Source organism: Pan paniscus, chromosome 19, assembly GCF_029289425.2.
Source record: "Pan paniscus chromosome 19, NHGRI_mPanPan1-v2.0_pri, whole genome shotgun sequence".
Lineage (NCBI taxonomy): Eukaryota > Metazoa > Chordata > Mammalia > Primates > Hominidae > Pan > Pan paniscus.
Genome location: NC_073268.2, coordinates 91752089 through 91776795, shown reverse-complemented (window position 1 = coordinate 91776795; position 24707 = coordinate 91752089). Strand labels below are relative to the sequence as shown.

At 53.6% G+C, this 24707-nt stretch overlaps 1 protein-coding gene across 6 annotated transcripts in view; it reads right to left on the bottom strand.

Annotated features, from left to right (window-relative positions):
- The window catches only part of ITGB4 (integrin subunit beta 4), a 37432-nt gene extending 25124 nt beyond the window's left edge, over nucleotides 1–12308 (bottom strand). Inside the window, exons 1-12 of one of the 6 annotated variants that reach the window (XM_034942899.3) lie at nucleotides 11043–12308; nucleotides 7858–7946; nucleotides 5364–5446; nucleotides 5136–5237; nucleotides 4786–4990; nucleotides 4167–4263; nucleotides 3213–3384; nucleotides 2145–2408; nucleotides 1693–1782; nucleotides 1289–1411; nucleotides 684–845; nucleotides 418–494 (exon numbers count right to left, since the gene is read on the bottom strand). In XM_034942899.3, the coding sequence (XP_034798790.3) occupies nucleotides 418–494; nucleotides 684–845; nucleotides 1289–1411; nucleotides 1693–1782; nucleotides 2145–2408; nucleotides 3213–3384; nucleotides 4167–4263; nucleotides 4786–4990; nucleotides 5136–5237; nucleotides 5364–5446; nucleotides 7858–7946; nucleotides 11043–11665 (2087 nt within the window). In that variant the 5' untranslated portion in view covers nucleotides 11666–12308. The remainder of the gene's footprint in view (nucleotides 1–417; nucleotides 495–683; nucleotides 846–1288; nucleotides 1412–1692; nucleotides 1783–2144; nucleotides 2409–3212; nucleotides 3385–4166; nucleotides 4264–4785; nucleotides 4991–5135; nucleotides 5238–5363; nucleotides 5447–7857; nucleotides 7947–11042) is intronic. The other 5 variants (XM_034942898.3, XM_034942902.3, XM_024926018.4 and 2 more) reach the window with 5 other exon arrangements.
- Between the last annotated feature and the right edge of the window lie 12399 nt (nucleotides 12309–24707).

Sequence of the window (24707 nt, the reverse complement as noted above, 5' to 3'; positions counted from 1 at the left end):
CTCAAGTTGTGGCAAGCTCGCCCAGTGTCCTGAAGCTAAAGCCCTTACTGACGTGCATTTACGAGCTCTCTTCTGATCAGGCAATATGACACAGGACTCAGAATACCAAAGGCATGGAGCAAAAAGGAAGCCTCCTGTGCCTGTCCCCCAAGATCCAGACCCCAGCCCCAACAGCCAACCCCGTCTCAATCCTCACACCTCTTTCTAGAGACAGCCCATATATCTCTGTATTTCAAAGTGCTTTGACCTGGGTTTGACCAACAACTGGGTGTGCCCCGCCCTTAGCCGTTTCTTTGATTGCCGCCCCACCCCCAGCCAGGTGTACAAGGTGCACCCAGGGCCAGGCCCTTGCAGGAGCCCAGCTTTCCCATCAGGGGCCACTGGTGTCCTGGGTGCCCAACTCCCTTCCCCACTCACCAGCCCTCGCTGCACACACAGTGTCCGCACATGAAGTCTCCGTTGAAGCTGCAGCGAGCTGACCGCACCTCTTTTTGCTGGAATGAGAGAGACCATGGTGGGGTGCGTTGGGGGAGCAGGACCGGGGCCACTGGACACTTCCGCTCTCCTGTGTGCCTCGGGAAACCCCACAAGGGATATGGGGCACAGGAGTCCTGCTTCATTCCTCAGGGTCCCTGGGTGCTTGGCTCAGCTCTCCCCTCCCGCCCAGCGGGGCTGCGTTGTACCAGCTCGCAGGTGCACACATCACAGATGATGCCCGCGTCCATCTTGAGGCCGTCGGAGAAGGAAGGTTTCAGATGGATGTTGCCCTTCTGGTCCTCCGGCAGCTGGCACACGTGCGTCCCATCCACGTGCTCAAGGGCCCGCAGCTGCACCTGGTATATACCCTGCAGAGGCCCCGTGGTCAGCCAAGGCAGGCCCAGTCCCAAGGACCAGGGGGCCATCGATGCCTGAAGGCCCTCGGCCCCCAAGTTCCTAGGAGATGTCTGGATCCCTGAAACGAGCTCCTGCTCACCTCCCTCAGGGCTGGAAACTCCCTCCTTCCCAGCGCAGTCACAATCATAGCGACAATGACAGTGGCCAGGGCCTCTGGGCTTCGTGACACTAACCCATTTACTGCCCCAGCAAGCCTCCGGGCTGGACGCTTGCATGCCGAGGAAACCAACAAGCAGAGGAGCAACCTAGGCTCATCCGAGCGGCTAGGCCCAGGGATCTGCACCCAGGCCTGCCTGACTCCAGGGGCCACGCTCTTGACTGCTGTTTTAAACGATTCCACTCCGTGCGGGGCGCTGTGCCTGTCCCCCACCCCGCTGCCCCCACAGAGGCGTACCACTTCCCCCCGCCGGATGTGAAAGGACCCAGTCTTCGTCTTCTGGAACATCTTGGAGGTGACCTCTGTCCGAAGGCCTCGGGGGCTGTCTAGGGCCCGGATGTCCAGGTTGGAGCGGATTCGCTAAAGGAGGAAGGAGGTTGATCAGTGCTCTGTGGGGGGCCTCTGTGCTCCACCCCAACCTCCAAGTGTGGCTGGCATCATGCGGGGTATCACAGAGCCTGCAGGAGCCAGGGCCAGGCCCAGGTGGCCCCTCGGGGCCTCAGGGATAGCTAGAGACCCTTCCTCACTGGTCTGTCCCAGACCCATTTCTCCACCGTGATCCAAGACACCTCTTGCCCACCCTGCCCACTTCCTGCCCTGCCCCAGAAGGGCTCAGACTCTGGAGCCTGAGCTGCCCTCACATTGAAGGCCTCCTCCAGCAGCTCCACGATGTTGGACGAGTCCTCCTGCAGCACCCCCAGTGAGGAGACAGGGAAATAGGTGTGAAGCTTCTGCGGGAGAGAAGGCCAGGTCTCAGGCTAAGCATCTCCATGAATCTGAACAGCTCTAGGATTCTTCCCACTTTGAGGATGGGGAAACTGAGGCCTGGAACCTGCTGTGGTGTCGCAGAGCCTGCCCTCTTAGCCCCCACCTGCTTGGGAGTTGGGGTGGAAGATGGGCACATGACCTCCCCTTCCCACTAGGGCCCACATTTGGGGGTGTCTAAAGGCTTTGGGAAGGGAGGAAGGAAAGGGAGGAAAGGAGGGAGGGAGGAAGGGAGGAAGGGAGGGAGGGAGGGAGGGAGAGGTGTCTGAGAAGCTCCATGGACCCCCTACCTTGACCACCTCCCACCCGTGGGACCCGGGCCCCGCACCTCGTAGTAGCTATAGGAGTAGTTGGTGACAGCAAAGATGGGGATGATGTTGTGCTTGGCGAGCAGGCGCACCAGGGTGGGCACCGACGGGTAGTCCTGTGTCCTGTACTGGGTGTAGGTGCCCGTGGTGTCCAGGTGGCACCGTTCATCGTTGCGGCTCATGATGCCAGCCAGCACGTTGGCGCCATCAGCCTCATAGTGGAAGGCTGACTCGGTGGAGAAGACCAGCAGGTGGGTGCTGTCCGGGCGCCAGCCAATGTCCCTCTGGGGAAGGCAAGGCGGGGCGTGCCCACTGAGCAGGCTGCCTGCTGACACGCATCACGGCGTCGTGTAGGACGGGGAATGCGGGTCCCAACATGGGGCTGGGCTTAAGCCACTGGATTCACAGCAAGTGCCCTCATGAAAGATGCATCTGACGGCACATGACTGAGTGACAACGCTGAGAAACAGGAGCTGGAGATGCGGCCCCCGCAAGGAGCTGGGGCCACAGGCGTGCATCACACCCAGCTAATTTTTGTGTTTTCTGTAGAGACAGGGTCTTGCCATGTTTCCCAGGCTGGTCTCAAATCCTGAATTCAAGCAATCCCCCCGCCTCGGCCTCCCAAAGTGCTGGGATTACAGGTGTGAGCCACCACGCCTTGGCTCGCTCTTTGTTTTCTAACCTAGTAATATGGGTACGTCATTTTCAGAATGAACAAATGGATGTACATATCAAAGGAAATGGCTTATTTGGATGCCCAGAACAGGTGGAGTCTGGGCAGCTGGTGGGTTCAGGGTACTAAAGATTCCAGAACCCTAAAGCCCAGGTCTGCCTTGGTAGCTGATACGAAACCAGGCTGTGACTGCTCAGGCCAGGGGACCGTGGCTCCAGGCACATCTGAACTCAGATTGTAACTGAGACCTACTCACAGAGTCTGAGCTTGTCTCAGGGCGAAGGGGTTGCAGGCTCCCAGGCTTTCCCTCAGGGCCTGTGAGCCTGGCACCAGAGCAGGCCAGGGGGCAGCTCAGGCCCTTGCCCAGAAGTCCTCACCCCTGGCCTAGGCTGGCAGCACCCTTCCCAGTGCCCACCGTGCACACAGCTGTCTGCAGGATGGCATCGAAGCCGCCCTCAGGAGCATCCAGGTTGCCTGAGATCCGCTCTCCCTGCAGTTTATTCCGGAACTCATCCACATCTTCTGTCAGGCTGATGACGTTCTTGAAGGAGAAGGGGGGGTCACTGTTGGGCCAGGGCTCCTTCAGCCTGGGCAGAGGTGGGAGGGAGAGAGAGTGTCATGGGGGGAAGACACCGCAGACCCCAGTGCCCCCGGCTCGTTTCAACTAGAAGGAGAATTTTTTTTTTTTTTTGAGACCAAGTCTCGCTTTATCACCCAGGCTGGTGTGCAGTATGCACGATCTTGGCTCACTGCAACCTCTGCCTCCTGGGTTCAAGCGATTCTCCTGCCTCAGCCTCCCAAGTAGCTAGGATTACAGGCGCCCACCACCACACCTGGCTAATTTTTTTTTTTTTTTTTTGAGACAGAGTCTCATTCTGTCGCCCAGGCTGGAGTGCAGTGGCGCAATCCTGGCTCATTGCAAGCTCCGCCTCCCGAGTTCATGCCATTCTCCTGCCTCAGCCTCCCAAGTAGCTGGGACTACCGGTGCCCACCATCACGCCTGGCTAATCTTTTGTATTTTTAGTAGAGACGGGGTTTCACTATGTTAGCCAGGATGGTCTCGATCTCCTGACCTCGTGATCCACCCGCCTTGTCCTCCCAAAGTGCTAGGATTACAGGCGTGAACCACCGCACCCAGCCAATTTTTGTATTTTTTAGTAGAGATGGGGTTTTGCCATGTTGCCCAGGCTGGTCTTGAACTTCTGACCTCAGGTGATCTGCCCGCCCTGGTCTCCCAAAGTGCTGGGATTACAGGCATGAGCCACTGTGCCCGGCCGTAGAAGGAGAATTTTAAGTTGTGGGTGAAAGAGGAGTGGGGGTCACATGGCCTGGACCCTTGCCCACCTGCGGGACCCACACAGTCACTTACTTCTCAGGCCTCATGTCCGTCTGCGGGACGCTGACTTTGTCCACAAACTTGCCAAATCCAATAGTGTAGTCGCTGGTGAGCTGGCTCAGGACCCGAGCTGGATGTCAATAGGATAGAGAGGGGATGGCTGAGCCCTGATGCCTGGCATAAACACGGGCCCCCCTACCAAGGGCTGGCTCAGAAGGGAGGAAGAGGGAGGTTAACGCTTTGCATGCTGGACAAAGGTTCATGCTCACAACATTGTCTGTTCCTATTTATGGATGAGGGAAATGGGACTGGGGGTCTGGAGTTATGCGTACAGCAAGGGCAGGGTGGCTGGGAATGCAGCCCAGCTCTGAGGAGCAGAAGCTTCCCCACAGCCTCGTGGCAGGGGGTGCCCTCCTTGTCAGGGCCAGATGGCTCCACTGCCCGCATGCCCTGGGCCTTCTCAGAAGTCCCCAGTGGTGAGTAGGGTCTGACCGAGATTCTTCCCTTGAGAATGGAAGGGAAGGTTTTTGTGGGCTCAAATGTCCGGTGTTTCCTTCTGGGTGGGTGCAGCTGTCCTGAGTCCTGGCCTCCCAAGCAGACGCCCACCCATCCCCCTCCTGCCCTGCTGTCCTCCAGTCTGGCCCTGCCGTACCCAGGTTCTGCCCCATCTTCTTGAGGTTGTCCAGATCATCGGACATGGAGTTGGAGAAGTCCATGAGGATGTACAGGTCCACGGGGCTCTCCAGTGGCTCAAACACCTCCAGCTCAAAGTGCCGCTCCTCACCGGGCCGCAGACGGACCCGCAGGCCCTGGGGGGACATCTGGCTGCGCCGCAGGGTGGTGTCAATCTGGGTGTCCTGCAGCCAGTGGAAGGGGACAGCTGGCTAGAGGGTCACTCCGGAGGCCCGATGGGGGCCCAGCCCGGCCAAGGGGCACTATACACCCCCATAAATAGCCAGGCTGAGCATGGGGAGCCCCCACCCCAGTCCCCACACCAGGCACCTCTGTGATCTGGAAGCTGCTCTCCATGACCACGATGCTCTCCCGCTGGCAGCCCGCGGCCAGCAGCTCCGCCTGAGTGTTGCAGCGCCGGTCCCTGAATATCTGGCCAGAAGGACAGGGTGTCAGTGGGGGCAGCACCCATTCCCTGGCTGCCCCAACCCCAGATTCATTTCCACCAGCTATTCCCGACCCTTGCCTGTTCCACACCAACCCGGGCCAGGTCCTCACCTCGTCTGTGCAGTAGGCACAGTCCTTATCCACACGGACACACTCTGTGCAGCTCTTCACTGGGGCCTTCTTGCAGCGGTTTGCTGGGGGGACAGATGTGGGCACATGAATGGGGAGGCGCTCAGCAAAGGCAAGCACTTTCCCATCTGCACCTTCACCTGGAGAGATGGGGATTCCCTCCTTATGTTATTTATTTATTTATTTTGAGACGGAGTCTCGCTCTGTTGCCCAGGCTGGAGTGCAGTGGCGTGATCCTGGCTCACTGCAAGCTCCGCCACCCGGATTCACGCCATTCTCCCACCTCAGCCTCTGGAGTAGCTGAGACTACAGGCGCCTGCCACCACGCCCGGCTAATTTTTTGTATTTTTAGTAGAGACAGGGTTTCACCGTGTTAGCCAGGATGGTCTCGATCTCCTGACCTTGTGATCCACCCGCCTTGGCCTCCCAAAGTGCTGGGATTACAGGTGGGAGCCACCGGGCCTGGCCTTATGTATTTATTTTGGTTTGTTGTTGTTGTTGTATTTTTATTTTGTTTTACTTTATTTTTCAGACGAGTCTTGCTCTGTTGCCCAGGCTGGAGTGCAGTGGTGCGATCTCAGCTCACTTCAACCTCCGCCTCCCAGGTTCAAGTGATTCTCCTGCCTCAGCCTCCCGAGTAGCTGGGATAATAGGTGGGCACCACCATGCCTGGCTAATTTTTGTATTTTTAGTAGAGATGGGGTTTCACCATGTTGGCTAGGCTGGTCTCGAACTCCTGACCTCAAATGATCTGCCCGCCTCAGCCTCCCAAAGTGCTGGGATTACAGGCGTGAGCTACTGTGCCCAACCTGCATTTCAATTTTATTTAGTTTTGAGATACGGTCTTGCTGTGTCGCCCAGGCTGGAGTGCAGTGGCATGATCACAGCTCACTGCAGTCTCGACATCCTGGGCTTAGGCAATCCTCCCACCTCAGCCTCCCAAGTAGCCCAGCTAATTTTTTATTTTTTGTAGAGACAGGGGCTCCCTATGTTGCTCAGGATGGTCTCAAATTCCTGGGTTCAGGCGATCCTCCCACCTTGGCCTCCCAAAGTGCTGGGAATTATAGGCGTGAGCCACTGCACCCAGCCGTACCCTATTTTACAGAAGCCAGGGGTATGTGATCTGCCCCAGGTAGCACAGCTAGAAACAAGCTGTGGTTTCAAACCTGGGACTTCCCACTCAAGCCAGAAGGACAGAAGGTGGTGACTGAGACAGTGGCACTGGCACACTCGGTGCTGGCACACCCTGGCCACCCCCTGGCCTGCTGCCTCCTCAGGTCCAGCAGACAGTCCTCAGCCTTCCCCGTTACCTTTGATGAGCTGCACCTAGCACCCTTTTCAGGTACCTCCTCCATCACAGCTTGTGCCTCATGGCGAGACCACTGCCACATGGCCTGTCTGTCCTCTGAGCCCCCTCTAGGGTGAAGGGAATGGTGTCTTTTTTATCATGGTAGCCCTTGCACCCGGCACACCTGGCACACAGCGGGTCCTCGGTAACGAATGAAGTAAAACTCTAGATTTCCCTTTGGCTCTGCTCAGTTAAAAACCACAGTGAGGACCTACTGTGTGCACCTGGTGTACACAGTAAGAGGTCTCCTGGGCTTCAGGCAATGGTGTGCTGGTCAGTGTTTAACAATGGCTTTGGTGGCCAGTGCGATGGCTCACACCTGTAATCCCAGCACTTTGGGAGGCCGAGGTAGGAAGATTGCTTAAGCTCAGGAGTTTGAGACCAGCCTGGGTAACATAGTGAGACTGTCTCTACAAAAAAATTGTTTTTAATTAGCCAGACATGGTGGTGCATGCCTGTGGTCCTAGCTACACGGGAGGCTGAGGTGGGAGGATTGCTTGAGCCTGGGAAGTTGAGGCTGCAGTGAGCCACGATGGCATCACTGCATTTCACCGGGACGACAGAGTGAGAGCATGTTTCTACATATACATTGAATTAAATAAATAAATAACAACGGCTCTGGTCTCTGGTGCTTGACTTGTAGCGTTTGCCAATTTCTGTGGTGTAAACACTTCTGTCGTGGTCTATTTCAAGCCACCAGCAGGACCCCCTCTAACAGACAAAATTCAAGTGGTAGGAGCTGGCTCCAGTGATTTGTCCACTAGTGACACTCAGAGAGCAAGTGACACGTCAGCAGTGCCTCTCTTCTCCAAATTCCTATAACCCTCTTGACTACACCTCTGGGGCCTCAGTGCATCCTCTGGGTGCCTCAGTCCTGGGTGGGTGTCTCCTCTTTCCTCTAGACACAGCCTCCTTCGCTCCTATTCTCAGGCCCCGTGGTCAGGGCTCAAGATTCTCTAGGCTGAAGAGCTTGGAGCCTCAAGTTTTCCAGCCCTGAAGGTGGGCAGTGGTCAGTTGCTGAATGGCCAAGAGTGTTTAGGTGAGACCCCGTGAGATCCCCGTGCAAGGGCAATGCCTGCCCAAGGGATGACCCTGCCAGGAGGGGGCTGCAGGGCAACGTGGACTCACCCAAGGTCCCAGAGAGGCTGACGCTGATCAAGGCTGCCAGGAGCAGCCTGGCCCATGGGCTGGGGCGTGGCCCTGCCATCCTCTTCCTCCTGCAGAACAGCAACAATTGACACATGAGGCCTCCACAGCCATGGTTGGTGCTGTCAGCTTCCTCTCGCTGCACAGCTGTGGGAACTGAGGCTCTGAGCACCAGCAATGTGACCAAGGGCACCCAGCCGCCAGAGGCAGGGCCCTGGGCCTCGGACTCCTGCCTTTTCCGCTGCCCTGTTCCGTGCCATCCCTGCAGTGGCCTGTGCCCTGCCCCGGGAGGCCCCCTCCAGCCCTCAAGGACTCTGGTTTGCGAGTTTGTCCCAGTGCCAGGCCTCTCAGCACTGGGCTCCCTGAGGGCAGACGTGGGTTTATTCTTCTTTGCCTTTTAGCTCCCAGTGAGCCTGGGTCAGGCTTGGCCATGACATGGTCATCCAATGAGGGTGCCTCCCTGAGAGGGGGCCACGGCTCTGCCTCCTGCTCCTTCTGTCCTGGCCCACTTACCCTTTGGTGAGGGTGGCGCAGCCGGGAGGAGAGGGGCCCCTCCCAATATCTGGGGCCTGGGGCTGGGCCACAGCTGCACGCAGTGGCTTACTGCACCGGGTTGGGTTCTGCAGTGACTGCCCGGCCCATCAGGGTGGGGTCTGAATCATCTGCCCTCCCCTGTACCTCTGCCTGCCCCAGAGTTAAGTTTTCTGGGCCCCTGAGCTGTTCACCCTTTCACAAGTTAGCCCAGAGTGAGACATGCACACACACTGTGGCTCCCCTCAAGGCGTCCCCAGCGGCTGTGAGTTCAGTATTAAACCATCCTAAGTCCTCAGCGGCCTTCAGGGCAGGCCTGGACATCCCTGAGGCCCTCTAAGAGATGCTCAGCCTGAAGCCTGGACCAGAAAAGAGGCTGGCGGCAGAGCCATCCAGGCCTGCAGGGCCGGGGCAAAGGTGAGCACCGCGCCTCTTTCTCTAGGGCCAGGTCTCCCAGGGGCCCAAGCCTCTGCCCTGCCCACGGGCCCTCCCCATTGAATCCTTTCTCAGCCCGGCTTCTGGGGCAGCGGCCGCCCCAGGGTCTGGGGGCTGGGGTCCCCGAGGTGCTGGAAAAGCCCTTCTCAGGCCAAGGGCAGGAAGGCGTAGCCTGCTTCTAAGGCGTGCAGCCTGGAGGAGGCCACAGCAGCGCCAACACATGCAGGGCAGACCTGTTGTGGCACAGGGACTGGGAGGCAGCCCTGAGCCAGCAGGGAAAGGGTGGGGACAGCAGGGTTCCTAGAGGGAAATGACTTCCTTGCAGCCTCGGGGTGTAGCCGCCACACCCACATGCTACACAATACAGGCTGCAGGCTCAGGCCTCCCAGGCATCATTACACAGGCAGGTACAGGCCCGGAGAGCTGAGCCCAGCTCTTCCTCCCACTGTCCCTGGCCACAGCCCCTCAGGCAGTGCTGATTCCCACACTGTGACTGCCATATGAGCCCAGGGCTTCACGGAGGAGATTGCTCAGCACAGGAGCCCTGCGGGGAGATGATTGCATTCTGCCCGTTTCCCAGATGACAGACCAGGCACAGAAGGCTGTGGAGCTTCCCGATCCAGCGGCCAGCACTGGGAGGGCCAGGACAGGGCCCTGCTCTGCAGGCCCTGCCTTTAACCTCCATGGCAGCCTCCACGCAGAGGCTACAAAATGGCAGTTAGAGGGTTGGCGAGGCACCCGAGTGTTTGGCTTGACTTAACTTGTTTAGAAAGTTTTAAAAGTAGGAGCCAATGTTAGAAACAACGAGATTTCCCATAAAAGTTAGGAATTTGTGTTTATCATTAGATGTATCACGATGGGCTGGGCCCAGCGCTCAGGACACCCACTCTCCAGGTGGCCCGGACCCCACCAGGCTGCCCCGACTTTATGTACCAGCAGGTCCCTGGAGTGTGTGACTGCCACCCTGAATGCCATCACACTGCAGCACAGGCAGTTTCCCCCCCACAGGGACACACACACACACACACACACACACACACACACACACACACAGGCCATGCCCACCCACCCACAGGCTCAGAGCTCCCCTGGCCCCCATCCCAACCCCTGGGGACCCCTCTGGGCACACCTGCTCCTGTCCACTATCCTCTCCCACTGTCACATCTCCTCCCCTCAGGGACCCAGGCCCTTCCCTCGCCCCAGAGAGGCAGCTGGCCAGAAGTCTGGGGACCCCAGGCCCTTGGATGTTCTGTCTCCCTGAGAAATCAGGGTCGAGTAGACAGACATACCTCCCCTCCTGTCCCTCCCGCTGTCCTTCCCTCAGCCCCCAGGATGTAGACTCCAAGCCTTCACTGCCAGCTCTGTTGGGGGACAGCAACAACCATGCCACCTGTGCCTGGTCCTTGTCCTCAGGGTGTGGCAAGGCCATGGGGGCGGAGGAGAAGCCCTGTCCCTGCTCCTGGGAGTCACCAGGAGCCCCAGAGCCCCAGTCCCAGCCAGAGGGCCACCCCAGAGGCTGAGCCGTGGGAAAGAGGGCGGATGCTGCAGGAGGTGGCAGTGTTGGGCACAGCCCTGGGGCTGGTGGGTGAGGCCTGTAGAGCTTCCTGAAGGAAGGCGCCTGGGGCTGACTTTGGGAGGAAGGCAGGCCTGTGCTTGGCCAAGAGAAAAGGAAAATCAGGGACTCCCCAGCCCCAGATGGACTGTGGCACCACATAGAGCAAGCCCTGCCTGGAGCCGGGATGGCGTCTGCCTCTCAGGGTGGCTTTTAAAAGTAGGAGCCAATGTTAGAAACAACGAAATTTCACATAAAAGTCAGGAATGTCGGTTTATCATTAGATGCGCCATGATGTGCTGGGCCCAGCCCCCAGGCTGGTGTCTACTCCACCTTCTTTGCAAACCCTGGAGGGGCCCAGCCCCAGAGGGCTACCAGCCACTGGCCTCTGCCCACTTCTCCCGCAGGCGCACCCAAGGCGCTCCTCTGGCCTGGAGGTCTGATGGGCACCACCCTTCTCTAGCTGCCCTGCCCATTGGCTGCCAGCTGCCCCCGGCGCACCCCGGGGAGGCTGGGCACCTGTCCCGGGCAGCGTGGACAGAGGGACCGGGGGCCTGTCAGCCTTCAGGGAGGGGAAGGGGAGACAAAAGCCACCGGCCCTGCCCGACCAGCTCCCCTGCGCGGCTGCCCAGCTGGGGCGGGCACTCACCCTCTCCCGGCCAGCCTCGGCTGCTGCTGTGCGCCCGTCCTGGACCTACCTCGGGGCGGACTCGCTCCCTCCGCGCCTGGGCTGCCGCTAGGAGATGGGGCTGCAGCGCGCGGGCGAGCAGGGACTGTCCGAGGGCGGGCGCGGGGGTTGGGGGGGTGGGGACGAGGCGGGCAGCGCTTTATGGGGCGGGCGCGCAGGTAGGAAGGAGGCGCTGGTGAGTCAGACCGGCTGCATTCCTTCGCGCGGCGCGCACCTGTCGGGGCAGGAGCTGGGTGCCGCCGCCGGAGCCGGGTCCGCCCCCCGGAAAGGGCTGCGGCTCCCGCGGCGCCCGCCCAGCGCCCCGATCGGCTAGCGGCGGGGGCCGGGGGAGGAGCCACCGCTCTCCCTCTCCCTCCGGTCCGGCCCTGGGCGCGGGGCCTCCCCACCCCTCCAGGCTCCGGGCTCCAGGCTCGGGTGCGCGGACTGCCCCGGGCTGGAGGAGGCCTCTTAGCCCCCGTCCGCACGGGAACTCTCCCTGCCCCGACTCTGGGCCGCGAGCCAACGCCGGGCTGTGCTGCTGCTGCTGCCCCGACGGTAGTCAGCTGCGTACCCCTCTCCCTGCTCTCCGTGCCAGCGCGAGGCATGGGCCCAGGGAGTGCCCCCGGCCCGGTCGGGAGGCCTGACTCCCCGTCCCAGCTCTGCTCTGCAGTTCACGGGGTCCTCTCAGCCTCCTACCCCCTAACCTCACGTTGTATCCAGAGGGAGAGCCGAGGAAGGGTCGGGTCCTCGGTGCACCCTTCAACAAGCTACTTAAATCTCCTTACAGTGTGAACAGTGATACCCTGGAGAGGCCAGTGCCGACCTGGCATGGATTAGCACTCGATGCCTTGTTACAGTTGTTCTTGACAAGCTGGTTACAGAGCTGGCCCCTCCCTCCCGTCAGTCCTCTGAGAGCAGTCTCTCCATTGCCACTGCTTACCACGGGTGTTCAGGTCAGAGAAGGGCTTCATTTTTCTTTTTCTTTTTGTTTTCTCTCTCTCTCTCTCTCTCTCTCTTTTTTTTTAGACGGAGTCTCACTGTCGCCAAGGCTGGAGTGCAGTGGTGCAATCTTGGCTCACTGCAACCTCTGCCTCCCGGGTTCAAGCGCTTCTCCTGCCTGTTTCCCGAGTAGCTGGGATTACAGGTGCCCGCCACCACGCCCGGCTAATTTTTGTATTTTTAGTACATCATGTTGGCCAGGCTGGTCTCGAACTCCTGACCTCAGGTGATCCACCCGTCTTGGCCTCCCAAAGTGCTGGGATTACAGGCGTGAACCACCATGCCCAGCCAGGGCTCCATTTTTCTCTAGGCTCACTGGCCAGCAATGCCAAACAACACCAGACTGCTGGCAGAGCACTGTCCAAAACATGCGGTTTCAAGCCACCGTGCTTTTGCAACAGGCTGGTCCCTTCCCATGACATTGAGCCCAGTTTATCCTTCTTGTCCTTGAAGACGTTGCACCAACCACGTGCTAGAGAGCCTTCCTTGACCTCTCCACACCCCAAGTTGGTTTATGTGTCCCCATAACCCTTGGGCCATGGCTTTTTCATGGCATTTGCCACATTGGTTTGAAATGATGTTTAGGAATCTCGCCACACTGTTGGACTGTGACTCCAAGGGCAGCTACTCTCTAGCACCTAGCACCATGCCTGGTGCATAGCAGGTGCTCAATAAAAGGGTGGTTGAGCGAATGGGATCATCACACAGCCTCCCTGAGCCTCCATGCTGTCATCTGTAAACAGATTCCTCCACTGCTACCTCTCAGAGTGATTGTGGGGGTGCTGGTTGCAAATGTGTGAGTCGCCAGCTTTCCTGGTCATCTGAGAGCTGTTCCGCACAGAGAAAGTGCTCAGAGAGGCTTGCTCCTGGATTTGGGAACAATGTGGAAGGAGTCCCAGTTTGGTTGAAGCACTCAGATCTGTGTGTGTCAGGCCAGCACAAGTGCCCTGTGGACCTGAGCCACTCCAGCAGGTACCTATCCACCCCAAAAAACAGGAACATGGAGCAGGAGCTCAGAGAACGGCCAAAAACAGCCTGCCTGAGGGGCCTGGGTCTGCCAGCAGCACCCATTAGAGAACTAGGGGGTCATATACACCCCACTGTGGGTGGGGGCTGAGGCTCCTTCCTAGAGAAGACCCAGGTCCAGAGCTGGCGATGCCCCAGACCACTGGGCTCAGCAGCCCCTTCCTCTCTTCATTGCAAACCCTTCTGAAAATGACTAGGGGGCCTGGAGCCCTGTAGCAGCTGAGAGGTGAGATGTCCACCCAGGGAGGTCTCAGTAAGATAAGCCATGAGCTTCCTTGGCTTCTCGGAGTCCTGGGGTTCATTACCTGGAGCCTGCATGTGGACTTGGCAGTGGGGAGTCCCTGAACCATCTCAGATCTTGTGCAGACTTTGAGGAGTATCTGATTTCAGAATGTGGGTTTGCTGGGAGGGGAGCCTTAGCTTACACTGGATTCCCAAATAGGTTACTGGCCCCAGAAGGTTAAATATTGCATGTGATTTTTTTTGTTGTTGTCGTTGAGATGGAGTCTTACTCTATTGCCCAGGCTAGAGTGCAGTGGTGCGATCCTGGCTCACTGCAACCCCTGCCTCCTGGGTTCAAGCGATTCTCCTGCCTCAGCCTCCCGAGTAGCTGGGATCACAGGTGCACACCACCACGCCTAGCTAATTTTGTATTATTAGCAGAGTTGGGGTTTCCCCATGTTGGCCACGCTGGTCTCAAATTCTTGATGTCAGGTGATCCACCCACCTCAGCCTCCCAAAGTGCTGGGATTACAGGCGTGAGCCACTGCTCCCAGCCTGCATGTGAATTTTATAAAACGAAAATAAACCCCACTATCTCTGCAGCCTTAGGGCCAGAGTGAGGTTGGCTCATAGGGGGCTTCCTAGGCTCTGCAAGAGAGGTGAGGCCCCTGGAACAGGACCGAGCCCAAGGACCTTGGATTGTTGCTCCTCCACTCCCCTGCACTCCTCATGTGGCCTCCAGTAGGTCAGACTTGTTCATTCATTAGTTCAATTATTTATTCATTTTATGAGCAGTTAATGAGCTCCTATGCCAAATGCTGGGGATACGAAGATGAATGAGAACTACGGCCTGCTTCCTTCACTCCCAGTTCAAACCAGGGGTCTCCAAAGTAGGCTGCGTATTCTCGAGGTAGGTGCTAGCTGAGACCCTATTTTTTTTTTTTTCTTTTGAGATGGAGTCTCACTCTGTCGTCCAGGCTGGAGTGCAGTGGTGCAATCTCGGCTCACTGCAACTCTGCCTCCTGGGTTCAAGCGATTCTCCTGCCTCAGCCTCCTGAGTAGCTGGAATTACAGGCACGCACCACCATGCCCAGCTAATTTTTGTATTTTTAGTAGAGATGGGGTTTCACCATGTTGACCAGGCTGGTCTTGAACTCCTGACTTCAGGTGATCCGTCTGCCTTGTCCTCCCAAAGTGTTGGGATTACAGGCGTGAGTCATTGCGCTCAGCCCTGAGCCCCTATTCTTATACTTGAGAATGTACATTACTTATTGGTAGATTGGCACCTGTTTTATAAAAGAACAAGTTAAAGAATAAATAGACAGGGGATGTGTGGTGGAAAGAGTCCAGTGACCTGTCTGGAGAGCCCGCATCAACCACATGTTCAGACTGGGGGCAGAGGCCTCTCCGGTGCAGAATCCTGGGGTTTGTTTTCTCCTCAGAGCCAAGGGGTTGCTCAATAGGCCCCCTCTTTTTTGAGACAGGGTCTTACTCTGCTGCCCAGGCTGGAGGGCAGTGCCACGATCGAGGCTCCCTGCAGCCTCAACCTCCTGGGCTCCAGTGATCCTCCCACCTCAGCTTCCTGAGTAGCTGAGACTACAGGTGTGTACCACAAATCCTGGATAAGTTTTTAATTTTTATTTTGTAGAGACAGAGTTTCACCATGTTGCTCAGGTTGGTCTTGAACTCCTGGGCTCAAGCAATCCTCCCGTTTCAGCCTCCCAAAGTGCAAGGATTGCAGGCGTGAGCCACCATGCCCCAAAAAGTTGAAAGAATACAAAAATCACCCGTATTTTTACCAACTAGACTCAAGAATAATATTTTGCTGTATTTATTTATATATTTGTTAAACATTTGTATATTTTTAAATTTGAAGTTGCACTTATCCTGCCATTTCATCCTCAACACTCCAGCATGTATCTCTCAAGAACAGTACCCCACATAACCTCAATACCCCCCTTTATTTTTTTGAGACAGAATTTTGCTCTTGTTGCCCAGGCTGGAGTACAATGGTGCAATCTCGGCTCACTGCAGCCTCTGTCTTCTGGGTTCAAGCAATTCTACCTCAGCCTCCCGAGTAGCTGGGACTACAGGTGCATGCCACCACGCCCAGCTAAATTTTTGTATTTTTTGTAGAGACGGGGTTTCGCCGTGTTGGCCAGGCTGGTCTTGAACTCCTGACCTCTGGTGATCTGCCCGCCTTGGCCTCCCAAAATGCTGGGATTACAGGTGTGAGCCACTGAGCCCGGCCCCTTTTCACACCTAAGGAAATAATGTCTCCATTAAATGATGTGTGATTCAGTCCATATTCAAATTTTCTTAGTTGACTCCAAAATGTCTATTATAAAGATTTCCTTTTGAATTTGAGTCCAATCCATGCCACCTATTGCATTTGATTGTTTTGTCTGTCATTCTAAAATAGAATCCTCACCATCCCATCCCCTGCCCTACATTCCTTTTTTTTTTTTTTTTTTTTTTTTTTTTTTTTGAGACAGATTCTCGCTCTGTTGCCCAAGCTGTAGTGCAGTGGCGCGATCTCAGCTCACTGCAAGCTCCGCCTCCCAGGTTCACGCCATTCTCCTGCCTCAGCCTCCGGAGTAGCTGGGACTACAGGCAACCGCCACCACCCCTGGCTAATTTTTTTTTTTTTTTTTTGTATTTTTAGTAGAGATGGGGTTTCACCATGTTAGCCAGGATGGTCTCGATCTCCTGACCTCGTGATCCGCCCACCTCGTCCTCCCAAAGTGCTGGGATTACAGGCGTGAGCCACCACGCCCAGCCCACATTCACGTTTTTTTTTAGCCAGTCTCACTCTGTTACCCAGGCTGGAGCGCAGTGGCGAGATCTTGGCTCACTGCAACCTCTGCCTCCTGGGCTCAAGTGATTCTCCTGCCTCAGTCCCCCGAGTAGCTGGGACCACAGGTGTGTGCCACTGCACCCAGCTAATTTTTAGTATTTTCTTTTTGGTAGAGATGGGGGTTTCGCCATATTGGCCAGGTGGGTCTCGAACTCCTGGCCTCAAGTGATCCACCCACCTCGGCATCCCAAAGTGCTGGGATTAAAAGCATGAGCCACTGTGCCCGGCCCCCATGTTGACCTTTTAAGGAGTTGGGCCAGCTGTCCTGCAGAATGCTCCCCTTTCTTGACTTGTCTTCCTCATGGGAAGCTTCCTTCTGGAATGCCTCCTCATGGTGTCGCTGGGCCTTTCTTTCAGCCCCTTGTAAACTGAGGTATAGGGCTAAAGGTCAGATTAGAGTTAAGTTAAATATTTTTGGCAAGGATGGTCACAGGTGGTGCTGTGTGGTTTGCAGGTGGCAATTGATGCCAGGTGCCTAGTAGTGATGCTTAAGCCAATCACTTGGTTAAGGAAGTGACTGCCATCTCTCCCAATGTAAAAATACCAATTTTCACTTTGTGATTAAGAAGTAATCTACCTGTAGCCGGGTGCGGTGGCTTATGCCCGTAATCCTAGCACTTTGGGAGGCTGAGGTGGGCGGAACATGAGGTCAGGAGATCGAGACCATCCTGGCCAACATGGTGAAACCCCGTCTCTACTAAAAATACAAAAAATTAGCCGGGCGTGGTGGCGGGCGCCTGTAGTCCCAGCTACTCGGGAGGCTGAGGCAGGAGAATGGCGTGAACCTGGGAGGCGGAGCTTGCAGTGAGCCGAGATCGCGCCACTGCACACCAACATGGGCGACAGAGCGAGACACTGTCTCAAAAAAAAAAACAAAAAAAAGTAATCTACCTGTAATCCCAGCACTTTGGGAGGCCGAGGTGAGCAGATCACGAGGTCAGGAGATCAAGACCATCCTGGCTAACACAGTGAAACCCCGTCTCTACTAAAAATACAAAAAATAAGCCAGGTGTGGCGGCGGGCACCTGTAGTCCCAGCTACTCCGGAGGCTGAGGCAGGAGAATGGTGTGAACCTGGGAGGCGGGGCTTTCAGTGAGCCGAGATCGCGACACTGCACTCCAGCCTGGGCGACAGAGCGAGACTCCATCTCAAAAAAAAATAAAATAAAATAAAATAAGAAGTAATGTACCTGTAATCCAAGCACTTTGGGAAGCTGAGGCTAGAGGATCGCTTGAGGACAGCAGTGCAAAGCTAGTCTGGGCAGCACAGGGAGGCCCCGGCTCTGCAAAAAATAAAAATAAAATTGGCTGGGTGTGGTGCCGTGCACCTGTGAGGTAAGGCAAAAGGATCCCTTGAGCCCAGGAGTTTGAGGCTGCAGTGAGCTATCAAGCCACGGCACTCTAGCCTGGGAGACAGAGTGATATCTTGTCTCTCTAAAAGAAAAAAAAATTAAATTAAACAATAAGCCGGGCACAGTGGCTCACGTCTGTAATCCCAGCACTTTGGGAGGCCAAGACAGGTGGATCACTTGAAGCCAGGAGTTCAAGACCATCCTGGTCAACATGAGGAAATCTCGTCTCTACTAAAAAAAAAAAAAGTCTCGGCGTTGTGGCTCATGACTATAATCCCAGCACTTTGGGAGGCCAAGACGGGTGGATCATGAGGTCAGGAGTTTGAGACCAGCCTGGCCAATATAGTGAAACCCCATCTCTACTAAAAATACAAAAATTAGCCAGGCATGGCGGCATGTGCCTGTAGTCCCAGCTACTCGGGAGGCTGAGGCAGAAGAACTGCTTGAACCCGGCAGGTGGAGGTCGTGGTGAGCAGAGATCACACCACTACACTACAGCCCGGGCAACAGAGAAAGGCTCCATCTCAGAAAAAAAAAAAAAAAAGACCTGGGTGTGGTGGCGCGTACCTGTAATCCCAGTTACTTGGGAAGCTGAGGCATGAGAATTGCTTGAACCCAGGAGGCAGAGGTTGCAGTGAGCCAAGATCGCACCACTGCACTCCATCCTGGGCGACAGAGCAAGACTCTGTCTCAAAAAAAAATTAATTAAACAATAAAAAGAAAAAAAGGAGGTTATCTAGGGGAGGAGGATGATGCTTTGTCTCCCTGTCCGTTTCCCAACAAGCTTTCACTGAATCGTTTTAGCACTCATTGGTGACCCTGGCTTGAATCAATTAGACTGTCCCCAACCTAGATGGTTTGATTTAGAATTTTTTAACTTTAAGATGGGGTTTATTGGGATGTAACATTATCATAAGTTGAGCATTTGGACTTACAATGATTTGACTTAAGATTTTTTTTACTTTACTATGGATTTATCAGGGTATTAAATGCATCTTCCACTTACATTTTTGACTTACAATGGGTTTATCTGGACATAACCCTATTATAAGTCTAAGGGCACCTGTATCATTTTTGGGGCTGAAAAATTGCAATTTTCTGTTTCTACCTTCCTTTCTACATTTTAATTTTTTAAATATTTATTTATTTATTTATTTATTTATTTATTTATTTATTTATTTGAGATGGAGTCTTGTTCTGTCGCCCAGGCTGGAGTGCAGTGGCACGATCTCAGCTCATTGCAAGCTCTGCCTCCCGGGTTCATGCCATTCTCCTGCTTCAGCCTCCCGAGTAACTGGGACTACAGGCACGTGCCACCACGCCTGGCTAATTTTTTGTATTTTAGTAGAGACGGGGTTTCATCGTACTAACCAGGACGGTCTCGATCTCCTGACCTCGTGATCTGCCCACCTTGGCCTCCCAAAATGCTGCGATTACAGGCGTGAGCCACTGTGCCCAGCCCTATTTTTTTTAATTTTAAATTTTTTATTTTTTTATTTTTATTTTTTTTTGAGACAGAGTCTCGCTCTGTTGCCCAGGCTGGAGTGCAGTGGCGTGATCTCAGCTCATTGCAAACTCCACCTCTTGGGTTCAAGTGATTCTCCTGCCTCAGCCCCCCGAGTACCTGGGAGTACAGGTGCATGCCACCACACCTGGCTAAATTTTTTTTTTTTTTTTTTAGTAGAGTCGGTGTTTCGACATTTGGCCAGGCTGGTCTTGAGCTCCTGACCTCAGGTGATCTTCCCACCTCAGCCTCCCAAAGTGCTGGGATTACAGGTGTGAGCCATTGTGCCCAGCTCCTTTCTACATTTAATAAGTGTCTTTCTGATTAAAAAAAAAAAAGGAGCTTCCTTTAATCAACTAGGAATGAACTATGTTCCCCTAAAAATGCAGGGTAAATGCTTTTTTAAATAAAGTTTTGAGTTATAGAAACTTTAAAAAATTACTATTACACAGCAACCCAAAATATTTTTTTTAAAAAAGATGGGCCGGGTATGGTGGCTCATGCCTATAATCCCAGCACTTTGGGGGGCCGAGACAGGTGGATCACGAGATCAGGAGATGGAGATCATCCTGGCTAACACGGTGAAACCCCGTCTCTACAAAAAATACAAAAAAAATTAGCTAGGAGTGGTGGCAGGTGCCTGAAGTCCCAGTTACTCGGGAGGCTGAGGCAGGAGAATGGCGTGAACCCAGAAGGCTGAGCTTGCAGTGAGCGGAGATCGCGCCACTGCACTCCAGCCTAGGCGACAGAGCGAGACTCCATCTTAAAATAAATAAATAAATAAAATAAAATATAAAAAGATCCTGAAAACACGCTAAAGTTCACCATCTTTACCATTTTTTAAGTGTACAGTTCAATATATTTATTGTTGTGTAACAGATCACCAGAACTTTTCATTTGGCAAAACTAAAATCCTGTACCCATTAAGCAACTCTCCATTTCACCCTTCTGCATCCCCAGTTCCTAGCAACCACCATTCTACTTCCTGTCTGTTATGAATTTGTCTACACTGGATGTCTCATATAAATGGAATTATTCAGTATTTCTTATTGTGACTGGCTTATTGCACTTAGCATAACGTCCTTGAGGTTCATTCATGTGTTGAATGTGACAGGATTTCCTTCCTTTTTAAGGCTGAATATTTAAGTATGAGTGTATGTATATTGTATGTATATATCATTATTTGTTTATTCACTCATCTGTCAATGGACATTTGGGCACTTCCACCTCTTGGCTACTGTGAATGATGCTGCTATGAACATGAGTGTGTAACTATCTCTTTGAGACCCTGCCTTCAATTATTTTGGATATATATCCAGAAGTGGGACCACTGGGTCATATGATAGTTCTATTTTTAACTTTTGAAGGACTGGCTGGGCATGGTGGCTCATGCCTATAATCCCAGCACTTTGGGAGGCTGAGGGAGGTGGATCACCTGAGGTCAGGAGTTCGAGACCACTCTGGCCAACATAGTGAAACCCTGTCTCTACCAAAAAGACAACAGTTAGTTGGGTATGGTGCCACGTGCCGTAGTCCCAGCTACTTGGGAGGCTGAAGCAGGAGAATTGCTTGAACCCAGGAGACAGAGGTTGCAGTGAGCCAAGATCGCACCACTGCATTCCAGCCTGGGTGACAGAGTGAGACTGTCTCAAAAAACCAACCAACCAACCAAAAATTAGCCGAGCATGGTGGCTCATGCCTATAGTCCCGGATACTTTGGGGGCTGAGGCAGGAGGATTGCTTGAGCCTAGGAGTAGGTTGCAGTGAACCAAGATGGCACCCCTGCACTCCAGCCTGGGCAACAGAGTGAGACTGTCTTAAAAAAAAAAAGAAACTTTTGAAGAACTGCCATACTGTTTCCACAGCAGTTGCACTTCAAAATCCCATCAATGGTGCACAATGGTTAATTCTTCTCACCTAATTATCAATTTCAGAGTAAGGAGTAGATATATTCAAGTCTAATGGTGGCAAATACATTTTTTTTTCAAATTATCACTGTGAATGAAAGAATTTTTATTTGCTCAATAGTTTACAATTCATTGTAGGCCAGGTGCAGTGGCTCACGCCTGTAATCCCAGCACTTTGGAAAACCAAGGAGGGTGGATCACCTGAGGTCAGGAGTTTTGAGGCCAGCCTGGCCAACATGGTGACACCCCGTCTCTACTAAAAATACAAAAATTAGCTGGGCGTGGTGGTGGGCATCTGTAATCCCAGCTACTCGGGAGGCTGAGGCAGGAGAACCGCTTGAACTCAGGAGGCAGAAGTTGCAGTGAACCGAGACCGTGCCACTGCACTCCAGCCTGGGCAACAGAGTGAGACGCTGTCTCAAAAACAAAAAACAAAGAACACACAATTCATTGTAATCATTCTTCCTTCATGTTCAAATGTAACCAAATTTGGCCAGTAGCAGACCCCTTCACCCTAGCTTTTTTGACATTTTGATCTGACTTCCGTGTCTTCCCTGCTTTCTAGAACTGCCCCAGTCCTACTTAGATTTCAGGATCTGCTGTTTCTCCAAGGGGCCCCGGCTTGGTTCCTTTCAGTGGGGAATGGTATTAGAGACCACGATGTGAATACTGTGTGCTGGATGCTACCAGGGTGTCTGTCATTGCTTCCAGGTTTTTTTTTTTTTTTTTTTTTTAACTCACCATATACAAAGCAGGAGGTCCTAGCTCCTTGCAATGGACAGATAGGAAATGTATCTTTTTCTTAAATCCTGAGTTCATATTGATATCTTCATTCAAATCATTCAAATTTAATATTAGAGATTTTTCTTAATTTATTTGGTTTTATTTTTGTAGCTCCTTCTTCTATTATTTTTTTTTAGAGATGGAGTCTTGCTGTGGTTCAGGCTGGAATGCAGTGGCGAAATCTTGGCTCACAGCAGCCTCCAACTCCTGGGCTCAAGGGATCTTCCCATCTCAGCTACCTGAGCAGCTGGAACTACAGGTGCATGCCCCCACACCTGGCAATTATTATTATTATTATTATTTAAGATAAGAGTCTCGCCCTGTTGCCCAGGGTGGAGTGCAGTGGCATGATCTTGGCTCACTGTAACCTCTGCCTCCCAGGTTCAAGTGATTCTCTTGCCTCAACCTCCCAACTAGCTGGGACTACAGGTGCCCACCATCATTATCGGCTGATTTTTGTATTTTTAGTAGAGATGGGGTTTCACCACGTTGGCCAGGCTGGTCTCGAACTCCTGGCCTCAAGTGATCTGCCTGCCTCCTCCCAAAGTGTTGGGATTACAGACATGAGCCACCACGCCCAGCCAATTATTTTTTATTTGTATAGTATTTTCTCCCTTCTTATACAAGATAATTTATTACATGTACTGTTTGATACCTTTTTTCATTTAATCTCTCCTAAAGATCACTCCAAATAATCTATCCATGAAGATCTTTTTTTCAATTTTTTTTTTTTTTGAGACAGAGTCTCACTGTATTGCCCAGGCTGGAGTGCAGTGGCGCAATCTCGGCTCACTGCAATCTCTGCTGCCCGGCTTCAAGCAATTCTCCTGCCTCGGCCTCCTGAGTAGCTGGGATTATAAGCACCTGCCATCACACCAGGCTAATTTTTGTATTTTTAGTAGACATGGGGTTTCACCATGTTGGCCAGGCTGGTCTTGAATTCCTGTCCTTGTGATCTGCCCGCCTTGGCCTCCCAAAGTCCTGGGATTAAAAGGCATGAGCCACCGCGCCCGGCTCCCTTTTTTTTTTTTTTTTTTTGAGACGGAGTTTTTGCTCTTGTTGCCCAGGCTGAAGAGCATTGGCGCAATCTCAGCTCACTGCAACCTCTGCCTCCCGGGTTCAAGCTATTCTCCTGCCTCAGTCTCCCAACTAGCTGGGACTACAGGTATGCGCCACCACGACCAGCTAGTTTTTTTGTGTGTTTTTTTTTTTTTAGTAGAGACGGGGGTTCACTATGTTGGTCAGGCTGGTCTCGAACTCCTGGCCTCATGTGATCCAGTCCCTTGGCCTCCCAAAGTGCTGGGATTACAGACGTGAACCACTGCGCCCGGCCCCTTGTTCTTTTTTGTGTGGCTTAATAGCCTTCCAACCCCCTCCACCCCTGAGAGGGAGTTTTGCTCTTGTCGCTCAGGCTGGAGTGCAATGGCGCAATCTAGGCTCACTGCAACCTTCGCCTCCTGGGTTCAAGCGATTCTCCTGCCTCAGCCTCCCAAGTAGCTAGGATTACAGGCACCTGCCACCACGCCCGGCTTTTTTTTTTTTTTTTTTTTGAGACGGAGCCTTACTCTATCGCCCAGGCTGGAGTGCAGTGGGGCGATCTCGGTTCACTGCAAGCTCCGCCTCCTGGGTTCACGCCATTCTCCTGCCTCAGCCTCCTGAGTAGCTGGGACTACAGGCGCCCACCACCACACCCAGCTATTTTTTTTTGTATTTTTAGTAGAGACGGGGTTTCACTGTGTTAGCCAGGATGGTCTCAATCTCCTGACCTTGTGATCTGCCCGTCTTGGCCTCCCAAAGTGCTGGGATTACAGGCGTGAGCCACTGCACCAGGCTCAATAGCCCTTAAAAAAATCCCTTATTATAGAGATTTCCAAATAGATACAAAATTAAAGAGAATATTGAACACTCCTGTACCTATCACTGAACCTCAATAATTGTCAATGCATCACCAATCGACAGCAGCCCTTTGGAAATCGAGCCCCAGGCGGCTTGAGTGATGCTGTGAGCACAGGGCTTGGGGGCTGGAAACTTTCATTTCAGTGACCATAGGAGCAGAGACCACCCCTTTGGAAGATGAGCAAACTCACCTCTCCTTTCATCCCTCCATTCCGCCAATCACCTGTGTACTTATCTCATGCCAGGCACTGGAGCAGAGTGTTATTTATGCCTGCTTTGTTTCTGCTTACAAGAACTAGGAGACATGAGCTGTCTCATCCCGCTTGTGGGCAGAGGTTACAAGGCAGTTCAGTGTGATCCTAAAAGCAAGGGGGTGCTGTGAGTGTTGAGAAAGGAGCACCCACCTGTCCAGCAGAGTCAGGAGGGGATTATACAAACCTGAGACACATCCTGGGGTACTACATGTGCAAGGTGGGAAGCTAAATGAATCCCGATGCCCACCCAAGATCAGAGCCCTCGGGAGAGGTAGCAGGTGTGTGGGTGGGGGACAGTAGGAGCCGTGGACAGAGTTCAGTTTGGACACTGTTCTCTGGTGAGCACACACACTGGTTAGAAACAACTTTGGCCCCTAGTGCCTGGGCCATCCACCCACAACAGGAACTGTTCACACACCTCTGGGCCATCCTTGATGTGACTAAGGTGGGCAAGCACCATTTTATAGAAGAGTGAATGAAAGTCTAGAAGGATTAAAAACCTTGACCCAACTCACGAGGCTGGTAAGTGGGGCAGCAGTTTTGGCGTGGGGTTGCCCAACTTCTAAGCCTATGTTCATTCTCCAGGCCCCCTACCTCTGCGGCCCCACAGGAGACAGTCATTACTGCTTTAACTGGACAGATGAATGGCAGGGCCAGGGCTGCCCAGAGGAAAGCGGGGAGGGGAAAGACCTGCCAAACCCCACCCCGCCGACAGAGCACGAGACGGGGGACAGGCCAGGAGTTTGCTTCTCTCCTTGGTCTACAACAAAAAAAAATTGGATTTAGCCAACAAAAAACACTGGCAGGAACTTTACAGTTTATAAAGCTTTTGCATAAGTCACCTCTGG